A 12885-nucleotide genomic window follows, 5' to 3' on the forward strand; every position below is an offset into this window, starting at 1 on the left:
CTTGTTGTGGAACACGGGCTCTAGGCACGTGGGTTTCAGTAGTTGTGGCACGTGGGCTCAGTAGTTGTGGTGCACAGGCTTAGTTGCTCCACAGCATGTGGGGTCTTCCCTGACCAGGGCTCGAACCCGTGTCCCCTGCATTGGCAGGCGGATTCCTAACCACTGTGCCACCAGGGAAGCCCAAATGGTGCCTATCCTAACTTACAGCCAGGTTTGATTCTGCACATAGCCCAGGCCTGATGCAAAATGCCCTCCCAGAGGAAAACTAACAGCTTTAATTTACAGACTTACTTGGTTTGTACTGACCTCAAAATTCTTCCCTCCCCATGGTCTTCACCTAGGTGTGGGGCTAGGGAACAGACAATGGGATGAACGAATCCTTTATGAAGGCCTTGACCAAAGAGCAGTTATTGCCTACCACATGGATCCCCCCGTAGGGCCAAATTCTTGACTTGTTGGCTTAACAAAAAAAATACAAAAGTTAAGACAGGAAAAATACTGGACAAGATTGGTCTAAAATGTGCAATCCTACAACAGCTGTGGAAAAAACCTACTCTGAGCAATTTCTCCATCTCACACGCACTTATTTCCAGGATAGCCCTACCTGGAAGATACTGCTACTAGTTGTGAGCCTTTCCCGTGGTTCAGTAAGCTGAGGCTTGCACCCTTCACCAGCCTGCCAGGGAGGCAGACAGGCATATACATTCCTAGGCCCCCAGCCAGCCTCCTCTCCCTAAGTGTCCCTGCGGTGCCTGCAGGGAGCCGGAGAATCTGGCTCCTTGCCTTCAACTGAGAGCCCAGAATCTGAGCCCACAAGATGAATCTGCTGAGGAATATTCAGGATGCTGGACACCAAGCTGAGCGAGAAGAGCTTGGGGAGGAGAGATGTGGCCTGAACAGCCGAGCTGAGGCCTTCAAAGAAGGGCATGGGGGAGGAGGGGGAAGTATTGCTAGGCATGCATCTCCTTCCCTTCTATTTTGCTAGAAACAGGTAACTTTAGAGTATAGGGGGAAGACAGGTAGACATGAGAAAATGGAAATCCAGTTCCTTCTGCTAGAGTTTTCATTTTAAACTGGTTTGGCTTGAGAGAAGTTGAAAGTTCGTGCCTGAGGGCCTTCTTTCTCTCTTCCTTGACTAAGTATGATAGCAGCTATAATCTGTGCAGTTCAGCTCTAAAAAATAGGGCTCTTGGAAAGAGGCTTCCAGGGAGAAGAGAATAGGAGTAGTCTAAGGGTTCTAGGTAAGGGGGAACACAAAGGGTCCCTGAATGCTGAAGTCATCAACACCTGTTCCTTGGAAGGGTCACTTGCACCTACTGGCCCAAGTAACCAGGCTGGCCAGGTGAGGGTGGAACCTGTGTGGTTCTAACAGAAGGTTGCAGCCAATACCAAGGCCAGTCAGTTACTTGGGATAGCTCGGAATTGAAGGCAGGCTTCTAAGACCAGAGATCCTGTTAACACTAGAGAAGATGGTGTGGCGGTGAGATGCCCAGAAGGGCTGGCAATAAAGAGTAGCCGTCACTGTTCAAAACAGTATTTGAAAACTTTAGCTAAGAAAAAGACTCCTTGTCCCTTTAACCCACACATAAATATCTCAGACCCACCAGAGATCTTAAAATGGACATAGCCATGTGCCAAAATATTAAGATTCCAAACACATGTCTTCTCAGGCTATTCCCTACAGCAGGTTGGGGAGCCCTTCCATCCCTGTAATATCCATTCAGACATCTGTCAGAAAGCCTCTGACTTCACCTAGGCCAGGGTCTGGAGTCCAGGTGGGGGCTGCCCACGAAGAGTGGCTGTGAAGCCTGGGCTAAAAGATAATATTTTGCTTCCCAAGATGGCCAGAGGAGAGGAGGAGATGCAAAAGATGATGTTACTGCCTCTGTGGGCTGGGAGAACTTCACCTGTTGACTGAAAAGGGGGTCAGAGGAATATAATGGGAAAACATGGTCTGAGGAAGACACTAACAAAGGAAAGCTCCTTGAGGCCACATTTATCTGACGAGAAATTTGTCCTCATGTTGTGCCCTGGGAGACTTCAGCCTTTGGAGTCCTTGTAGAAAACAGGCTTCAAGCAGTAGCTGATGATCAAAAAGTCTTCTATTTGGTACCCGGCCCAGATCTGAAGCAAAAGTAAATTTGGGAGGAACAGTTGGGGAAGGCCGGATGGGTATGTATGTCTCACAATAAGAATTTGGCCCCAATGTCAGGGACTTAACTGTTGCTAGGGATGTACAAAGTAGATCTCACTAAAATGCTCTGCCCTTTGGACCAGGACAAGGGGTGGGGGTGGCTTGCTTTTGAACTGTAGGAAAACAGTTTTGTAATGGAGTCGGCAGGCCAAGTGAAGAGGGTCCTGCGCCTTGCTTACCTGGGAGAGTGAGGTTGGTTGATACCATGCCCAGCCTGCAGAGCAGCATCTGACTCACTTAGGCGGTACAGCACTGGCGTCACTTTTCAGTGATAGCCACCAGCCCCAACCACCTTTCTCAGAAAATGCCTCTGGAGTGGGATCTCATCACTGGAAAGAGAGGGCAGATTCAAGACCAGTGGCCAAAAGCATCTGAACTTTTTTTCTGTAAACAGTGGCATGGCTTTCACCTGAGCCAGAGGGGGATGTGTAGGAATGGGAGCAAGAATGGCATTGTTTCTGGGGAAGGGAAAACGCAGCTTGGAGCAGGGCACCTCTGCCCGACCTCTGTGGGGAAGCAGGGACAGGGCAGATTGTGCCTGCAGCTCCACCACTGGCCTACACGCAGCCGACAGCTTCCTCCACCCCACCCCCAGCACCTGAGCTTCACTGTCACATGTAATCCACTGACGCATGTAGGCAAGCCACTGAGGCACTGCAGTAGCTCTACTCAAAGGGGAGAGAAGCCATTAGGATTATAATTGTCACAGGAAGGGCAAAACCCAAACCATGTACAGGTTATCACGTAAGTTATCACAGATGGCTGCCTCTCCTCTTACCACAGAAATTTAGCAGCCTCACGACTTTTGTGAGAGTGATTGATATCTTCCCTGGTTGGGACCTTGGTACATAGTAGGTTTAGTAATTAACTTCAGGGTATCCATGCTTCCTTCGAAATTGTGTAGAATATTTTATGTGCATATGCTTTTTTGGTGGTAAGGATGAGGGGCCAGTGGCTTTCAGCTGATTTTCAGAGTCTGGAAAAGATTAAGAACCACTACTCTGAGTTAAGAAAAGTTTACAGAGACCAACAAATACAGTTTTTCTTCATTTTTTGTTTTATATCTGTATTTGAGTAACCATTCTGGTAAAATACTATAAATTATATATAAGATTCTCTGACTTTTGTTTAATAAATATCATTTTGCCTGTACTTAAATTGAGAACTTTTTTTTTTTAAAGGTTCAGGAGCAAGTACATCCCAATCTCTCAGCTAATGAAGAGTCTCTCTATTATATTGAAGAGCTGATTTTTCAGCTGCTTAATAAATTATGCATGGCCCAACCAAGGACTGTTCAAGATGTGGAGGTAAAAATTATTTTGTTATTTCAAAAAGTCATTGAACCACTGTACAAATTAATTTTTATATCTAAATCTATATCATTCTAAATTATTATGGAAGGTAAAACCATTGAAATCATAATGGGAGATATATGGTCAGTTCATTCTGAAAGGGAAGTTTTTCAGCAAAAAAAGTGCTAAAACAACTGGATAAATTTATGGTGGGAAAAACCCTTGAAACCTATCTCACACAAAAATTAGTTCAAGATATATCATAGTCTTAAACATAAATGCTGAAACTATAAAGTTTCTAGAAGAAAATGCGGGAGAATATCTTTATAAGCTGGTGTTAAACAAATGTTTTTTTGCAGAGGACTCAAAACACTGTAAATATCAAAGAATAAAATTGATGTGAAAATACAAAAGGTATAAGTCACAGACTAGGAGAAAATGTTTCAATATGTATTCCTTACAAAGGAATTGTAAGGTAAGGCTTGTATCCAGAATATGTTAAAACAAACAAACAAACAAAAACTCCTACAAGTCAGTAATAAAAAGATACCCTGCTCACCCAAGTGGGCAAAAATCTTGAACAGATACTTCATAAAAGAAGATATACTTATGGCCAATAAGCATATGAAAAGGTACTCAAGCTCATAATTCATCAGGGAAATAGAGATTAAAACTACGATGAGATACTATTTCACACCCACTAAAAGGGATAAAATTAAAGACTGATAACATGGAATATTGATGAGATGTAGAGCAACTAGAACTCTTATACATCGCTAGTGGGAGTATAAAACGGCAAAAGTACTTTGGAAAATTGTTTTGCAGTTTCTTATAGTTAAATATATATCTAGCCTATGACCCAGCAATTTTACCCCTGGGTATTCAACCCTAGAGAAATGGAAATATATCTTCACAAAGAGACTTATACATGAATAGCCAAGCAGTTTTATTCATAATAGGCAAAAATCAGAAACAACTAAAGTTTCCATCTACAAGAGAATGGGAAAACAAATTGTGATAGATTCATAAAATGGAATACTACTTAGTAGTATTGTAAACTGAAAGAATGCACTATTGGTATACGCAATAACATAGCTACAATCCACAGATATTATATAGAGCAAAATGAGACATACCCCAGAGAGTATGTATTATATGATTCCAGTTACATAAAAATCAGAAATAGCTAAAAGTAATGGTGATAGAAATCAGGATGGTAGCTGCCTATGAAGGGTGAGATTAAGATGATTGAAATTTTCTGTAATCTTGATTAGGGTGATGGTTATACAGATGTAAGCATTTTTCAAAACTCATTCAATGGTACACTTAAGATCTGTACATTTTACTGCATATAAATATTACCTCAATAAAGGGCTAGTATAGAATAAACATTTTACTCATTGATTAAAAGTATATATATACATACATATACCTCTAAAAGATCGTGTGTAATTCAGAGCTGAAATATTTGTTTTGGCTCAGTTACATGGGAGTATTTCTAGATTTTTAGAAATATCCGTCAGTATAGCTTTTAAAAGTTACTTTGGCATTATACTGTTTATATCACCTTTCTTTTGAAGATTGTTTCTATAACAAGGCAACAACTTCCAGTGTAGGGATAATCTTAATTTGGAGTAATAGACCTATTAAGATTTTCAGGGACTCTCGGAATTAAAGCATTTGTTTCCCTGTTCTCTGCTGTAAGAATTGGACATAAGTAAATATAATAAAAGTATACTTTTCAGAAGCTAAATATGTTAGAAGCTGAGAATATAATTTTAAAAATAGGAAATCCTGCTAAATTGGAGTTTCATTCAGTTATCATTACTTCTCATTATTCATGCCAATTACTGGTTACATTTAAGATTAGATGAACAAAATAGTAACGTAAAAGGCTTGGATTGTTTTTGCCAAGAGATATATTTCTTTAAACCATTCTGAGCTCTGCCACGCACTTGATCCTTTAAGAGGTACATGATATTTCTTCTTTTAAAATTCTTCTCTATAAAGCTCTGAGATTAGCAGGAGAGAGGCTGCATAGTAATTATTAATAATGAGTTAACTTCTGCTAGGTAAACAGTTTTAACCCTAGAAACCTTGACCTTAAAATCACTGATAGAGTATTTTATGTTTGCTTTAATCTCCCCTAATATTATTACTTTTTCCTTTTTCCATTTTATCTTAATTATGCTTACACTTAAAGCTTTCTGTTTAAACTTCACCTTTTTCCTCACCCATGGGAATTATGTGGAAGAATCTTGATAGCATGTTGATCTTTTTTTTTTTAAACAAAAAAATTTCATTTATTGCAGGAATCAGAATATGCTATGTTACTATTAGCTGCTGGTGTTATGGATGATGATAAAGTTTAATTTTGTATGAATTTTCTGTTTATGAGCACTTCTATTAACAGTAGTTCTGCTGTGATCTGAACAGGAACGAGTTCAAAAGACCTTTCCTCATCCAATTGATAAATGGGCTATTGCTGATGCACAGTCTGCCATAGAGAAACGAAAACGAAGAAATCCTCTCTTACTGCCTGTGGACAAAATCCATCCTTCATTGAAGGTAGAACAGACAAGCAAACAAACAAAAAACAGACACAAAAAAGAATTGGGGAGGTTATTTTTAACAAATAATACTTTATATAGTATTTGTGTATTTATATAGCATGGTCTTATTGTGTATGTGCACTTGAGTGTGTGTACACTTATTTATACACATACATGCATATATATGTTTCTTAATATGTGTAAAAAACAAAAAGAAGTATGCTTTGATGAAATCATATTGCTTTTCAAATAATATTAAAGGTTAATGATAAGAAATAATGCATCTTTGTGGCATCTTCTAATGATGGCTACCCCTGATTGACTTCCAGCTTTTTGTTGATTAATAAAATATATAATGCGAAAGCTCCTGTGAGTTCAGAACTGTTTTTAAATCTGTATTTATCACAGATATTTTTCTATACGTTAGAAAAGTTGTCTAGGGAATATTATTTAGTCTGTAGAAAATAATTGGTGTACATGGATTTGAATACTATTTGGTAGCAATTTCAAGACTCCCCCTCCCCCCACCCAACACACACACACACACACACACACACATCCTCCCCTTAGTAGAAACCATTGTAATTTGGGGATATTAATTAAAGCAAGATCCTTGAAGATAGCAGATACTTATCAGATGGGTTTCAGATAATGTATCAAGAGGTTTTCAGGGAAGTCCAGTCCAAGATTTCTGTCTTAGAATCAATCATCTCTTCTTGTTTGATACTGAAGGCAGATTTGTTAGATTACGTGTCTCTTAAAAAAAGAGAGAGACAAAAAGAAACCCTGATACTGAGCCAACAGCTCATTTTATATCCTGTGGTACCTTTGAGTTTAGATATTTGGTTTACAGAAAGTTCTTTATAAGCAAGAATGTTAAATAAAATTTTTAAGTGCTTAACTGCTACTTGACAGTGCTGCCATTTTTTGGAATTAAATTGTTTATTTTTTCCACAGGAAGTTTTAGGGTACAAAGTGGACTACCATGTGTCCCTATATATTGTGGCTGTACTAGAGTATATCTCAGCTGATATTTTGAAATTGGCTGGTAATTATGTTTTTAATATCCGACATTATGAAATATCCCAACAGGACATTAAAGTGTCAATGTGTGCAGATAAGGTAAGTGTTAAAAGGTATTTAAACTTAACCTGAATGATAGAGACTATATGTCACTTATACCTCTGTTTTTTATATATATATATATACACATTTTTTTTTTTTTTGAGGTATGCGGGCCTCTCACTGCTGTGGCCTCTCCCGTTGCGGAGCACAGGCTCCGGACGCGCAGGCTCAGCGGCCATGGCTCACGGGCCTAGCTGCTCTGCGGCATGTGGGATCTTCCCGGACCAGGGCACAAACCCATGTCCCCCGCATCGGCAGGTGGACTCTCAACCACTGCGCCACCAGGGAAGCCCTATACCTTTGTTTTTTAATACATGATTATATTAGTGATTTTTATAGTGACTGGTGTTGGAAGACAGAAAAATGGTGGCTTTACAGACTAACAATGGTATTTTCGGGTTTTTTAGCATGTGACAGGATGAGAATCTCTTTTTTCCAGCAAGAATTTTTTACCTACAGGAAAAAACATCCAAAGCCTCAAACCAGTTTAAGAAAAGTAGTTTGAGTTTTGTATTTTAAGAAAGAGAATAAATACAGAATATTCAGATACGTTTAAGAAGTAATTTTGAAAAACATGCTTTGATTTCACAGCATGGGTCATTGGGGCACAGGTAGAGAGAAGACTTTGCCATGCCAGAGTTACTTCCTTTTGATAATTTTTTGTTACTTATCTTCTTCCTGGCTGTAAGCTACTGAGGAAAGAAATTGAGTCATTTCTTTATTTTCCTCTCTCCTCCTTTTCTTCCCTTCCCACTTTCCCTCCTTTTTTTCTTACTTTTTAAATCAACATTTTTGAGTACCTCTTACGTGTCAGTCACTGTCCTGAGCATTGAAAATACAGCAGTGAACAAATCAGCAATCCCTGTGTTAGAAGGAATTTATTTTAGTGGGAAATAAAAGTATTATAACCAAATAATGGCAGCACAATGTAATTAAAACTATTATACAAATAAATCAAAGGTGGTGGAGAAAGTGAGTAACTCTGGCATAGGGGGGACCAGGAACATTTCATAGAGAAGATACCTGAACTAGACCTCTAAGGGTGAATTACCCCAGGACCTGGCACATGCCAGTGGTTCTCCACTTTGCACATCAGAATTACCAGAAAGCTTGTAGAGAATACTGATGCCTGCATTCACCCCCAGAGCTGATTTACTTGGCCTGGGATGGGCCTCTAAGCATCAGAATTTTCAAAATTTTTGAAACTATCACAGGTGATTCTGATGTGCAGTTATGATTGAGAGTGATTGTACTATGCTGTAGTCCCAAAAATGATTTTTCACTTAAATTTCATAGTAGAAATTCCTTGTTATTTCTATTTTGACTTCTGAAAAAATGAAAAAAATGATTACATGGTTTCTTTAACTTTGTTTCTAGCTCAGACTTTTAGAAAAGTTGTATGTACAATAAAAATACTCCCCTGTACCCTAAACCCCTTGAGAGTAGGTTGCCAACATAGTTTAGTGTGTCCTACAAACAAAAACATTTTCCTGCATAACCACGGTATGACAATCAAAATCCAGGGAATGAATGTGGATACATTATATTATGTAATCCTTAGACCCCGTTCAAGTTTTGCCACTTGTCCCGGTGATGTCCTTTAGAGCAAAATGATCCAGTTCAGAATCACGTGCTGTGTCTAGTAGTCATGCATCTTTTTTCTCCTTGTTCATTCTGGAACAGTTCTTCATTCTTCCTTAACTTTTATGACCGTGACGTTTTTAAGGATTATACCTGTTAATGTTTAAAATGCCCCTTCCTTTAGTTTTTTCTGATGTTTTCTCTTGATAAGATTTAGGTTATGGATCTGTGGCAGGAATATCATAGGAGTTCTTCTCATTGCATTTTCTTACACAACATACAATTTCACTGTATCCCATTACTAGTGATAGTCACTTTGATCACTTGATTAAGGGTTCATCCTCTAGGCTTCTCTACTTTAAAGGACTCCTTTCCCTTTTGTAATTAATAAATATTTTGTGGAATATTTTAAGGCTATGTAAATATCTTGTTCCTCATCACAGGTTAAATTTATTTATTTTGTTTATTTTAATATGGACTCATTGATTCTTATTCAGTGGAACATAACCTGTCACTTCATTATTTAATATTCAGATTGTCTCAGATTTGGCCAATGGGAACTCCTTCAATTTGGCTTCTCTGTCCCTATCATTCTTTGAACACATTCTTTTGACACAAGATGCTCCAGGTTCAACTTGTTCTTTACCTGCTGCTCAAGCCTGGAATTAGTTGGTTTCTAAAAAATCCTGGTTCCTTTTACTGAGAATGGTATTTAGAAACCAAGATCTTCGTGCTAGATGAGCTCATTGATATTGGAGTGTCACTGCTCTGGTCTCTTAGAGGGCAGAATTAGGGAATGTGTGTGTGTGTGTTTTTGTGTATACATATATACATACACATTTATATTTATTTCTCATCTTTCTTTATATAAGTTCACAGATCTCTTCAATCCACATTCAACACCACAGGATTCATTTTAGCCTCCCCTTTTTACACTTGTAACTCCCTTATCTGATAGTGAGAAACCTGGCTCCTGTTTTTCTTAATACATTTATTTATTTGATCAATCCTTCTGTATGTGACCAGTCTCCCAGCAGGCCTCTCTCCCCCCACTGCTGTAGGCACCCTATTTTGGCATAGAAACCCTTCTTCTCTGTATACATTCTCCATACTCCACTCAAGTTCTGACAATCCCATGTTGCACCACTGCTGCTGCTGGTCCACCGTCCCGTGCAAATACCCTTCTTATCCACGAGGGCTCCAGCACCATGAATCAAGCTGCCCTATCATATGGATAGTCTCTTTACTCCGAATGATCTCTAACGTCTTGTGCCAGGTTGTGAGCCCCCGCCCCCCGCCCCCAGTAAACACCCTCCCTGCTCCTCTCAGGAGCTAGCACGCTGAGGCGGGCCCCCTCACCTTTTCCTCACACCCTCGGGTAGGGATTCCTACCTTATTTGCCCTATTCCTCCCCTCCCCCTGCCCTCAAACAGTGGCCTTGTACAGGATTATTGAGGGACTGTGGGAAGGAGAGACTTTATTCCATATCTGAGTCAGTTACCTTTTCCATGACTCTTTTTAAAGGCGAAAGTAGTTAAATTCTAAACAATTACACAGTCTCAGAATTACAAGAGACCAATCCACACAGGTTTATCACAGGATATTGAATATATCAATAGTTCCCTGTGCTATACAGTATGACCTTGTTGTTTATCCATACTATGTACAATAGTTTGCATCTGAATTTCCTATTAACTTTCATTCACTAATTCTAATCTCTTTTCTGGACTACATTAGATAAGACCAAACTGTTTTTCAGAATAAGTCATTCTGTTATTTAAAGCTTTTTTCCATGTACTAAATTTTTACCTTTTGAGACTTTGAAAACCAATCTTTTTGTGACATTATTTTCAGATCTCATTATTGCATTGCTCTTACACTGATTTCTAAAACTAAAGACAACAGTTTAGATTTGGTCTGACCAACACAGAGTACAATGAAAGGCTCACCTCCTTTATTCTATATGCTGTTCTTTTATAATTTCAGCATTAACTTTTTTGGGCACACATATCACTCTGTTTGCTTAATGAATTTGCAGATGTTTCAGCTGCCTGGGACTTTCCACATGAGATACTCTTATATCTTTGATTTCTTACAGCTTGTGCTGTTGATATTTTTTTCATCTAAATTTGAACTCAAGTTTTTCTCTATAAAACTTCGTAATGTTACTGAGACTATGCTCTAGCATATCAAGATACTATAAAAATCGAATTTTGTCACTCATCATTGTAGATATCATACCAGCTTTTTGTAATATATGCCAGTCTGAGAAACTTAGTTTGTTTTAGTTGGAATTATTTGTTAAAAATATTGGAAAAGTTTAAGAGATGAGACTTCTCATGTATGTTATTAGAGGCATCCTTCCAGGTTAATAAATGACCACTTTTTTTCACTATGGCCTTTTCGTCAGTTACTGTTTTACCTCTTTGTCTAATTCAGGGGTCAGCAAACTTTACCTGTAAAGGACCAGATGGCTGGCTGAATATTTTAGGCTTTGTAGGCTATACGTCTTTCTTAGAACTACTCATCTTTGCCTTTGTAGCAGAAAGGAAGCCATAAACCAATGAGTGTGGGCTGCGTTCTAGTAAAACTTTATTTACATAAAGGGCAGTGGGCTCACTGTGGCCTATGGGCTGTAGTTTGCCCATCCTTTTCTTTTCTTTCTTTTTCTTTAACATTTATTTATTTGGCTGAGCCAGTTCTTACTTGCAGCACGCTGGGTCTTTGTTGCCGCCTGCGGGCTCTTAGTTGCAGCATGCTGGATCTAGTTCCCTGACCAGGGATTGAACCCGGGCCCCCTGCATTGGGAGTGCAGAGTCGTAACCACTGGATCACCAGGGAAGTCCCCTGCCCATCTTTTTCTACTGTGATTCCAAGTTTGTCATGAGAGACTGTCCTAGGTTTAGCTAAGATACAGATGACTTTATTTGTGGGACTAGTCATGTGAATGGATTAATGAGATTAGTGTGACATGGTGTGGTCTTAGTAAATCTAAACTGATTTCCTGTGATCACTATTTCAAGAGCTCACAAACCATCTGTTTAATAAACAAATAACAAATAAATGCTTTCTAGGAATCTGTGTAATTTCCTAGACAAGGTCGTATAATTTGATAGAGAACTTGAGAACCAGCCTTTTTTCTACACTTAAAAATAAAAGCAGCATTTGACTATATGATGTATTCAGGCACATCAAAGATTGCTGAGAATAGTTAGATGGTCATAGGAAGGAATTTTAGAGCTCAACCCCTAATATACTTGTAACTATTAAGGAAAATAATATTCAGACTGGAAAAATAGAACATACATGCTTAAGAGGAAAATTCATGTTTAAGAAAGGCAAGAGAGAGTAAGAGAGCACAGAGCTGCTCTGAAGAAGTTTATTTCTGTGAGCCCAGATGTTATAGAAGTTGAGTTCTTCTGTATTTTTTCTTTTGTTGTAATATTACTCCATCTGTTCCAAGAACCAATTCTCCTTTATTATTCTTGTTTGGAACATGACCAAAAAAATGCTTTTATTGTCCTAACGTTTATTCTGATCTTTAACTCACTTGGGCTTTAGCCTTTCATTACAAGTCTAACAGTTTACAAACATAGAATGCATATGTGCTCTTTTTTTAAAATATATATATATATTTATTTATGGCTGCGTTGCGTCTTCATTGCTGCGTGTGGGCTTTCTCTAGTTGCGGCGAGCAGGGGCTCCTCTTTGTTGTGGTGCACGGGCTTCTCATTGTGGTGGCTTCTCTTGTTGCACAGCGTGGGCTCTAGGCACGCAGCCTTCAGTAGTTGTGGCGCGCAGGCTCAGTAGCTGTGGCGCACTGGCTTAGTTGCTCCACGGCATGTGGGGTCTTCCCAGACCAGAGCTCGAACCCGTGTCTCCTGCATTGGCAGACAGATTCTTAACCACTGCGCCACCAGGGAAGCCCTACATATATGCTCTTTAAGTAAGTATCTTTTGTGCATTTACTGTGTATCAAATACTGTGGATTTTAAGATGAAATCATGGCTCTTATCCTTAGAAATGTCAATATAAATTAGGTGCTTATATAGAAAAGAGAGAGAATTGCTAATGGAGGACTGAAGCCAATGGAAAAGATTTTGATAGAGTTCAGGGAGAGTTGGGAAAAGCTATACAAAGA

At 39.0% G+C, this 12885-nt stretch overlaps 1 protein-coding gene across 5 annotated transcripts in view; it reads left to right on the plus strand.

Annotated features, from left to right (window-relative positions):
• The window catches only part of SOS2 (SOS Ras/Rho guanine nucleotide exchange factor 2), a 100923-nt gene that overhangs the window by 24382 nt on the left and 63656 nt on the right, over positions 1-12885 (plus strand). For all 5 annotated transcript variants that reach the window (XM_033851157.2, XM_073800485.1, XM_073800488.1 and 2 more), the window contains exons 2-4: positions 3376-3501; positions 5923-6054; positions 6996-7160. In XM_033851157.2, coding sequence (XP_033707048.1) covers positions 3376-3501; positions 5923-6054; positions 6996-7160 — 423 coding nt within the window. The remainder of the gene's footprint in view (positions 1-3375; positions 3502-5922; positions 6055-6995; positions 7161-12885) is intronic.

The sequence above is a fragment of the Tursiops truncatus genome, chromosome 2 (assembly GCF_011762595.2).
Source record: "Tursiops truncatus isolate mTurTru1 chromosome 2, mTurTru1.mat.Y, whole genome shotgun sequence".
Lineage (NCBI taxonomy): Eukaryota > Metazoa > Chordata > Mammalia > Artiodactyla > Delphinidae > Tursiops > Tursiops truncatus.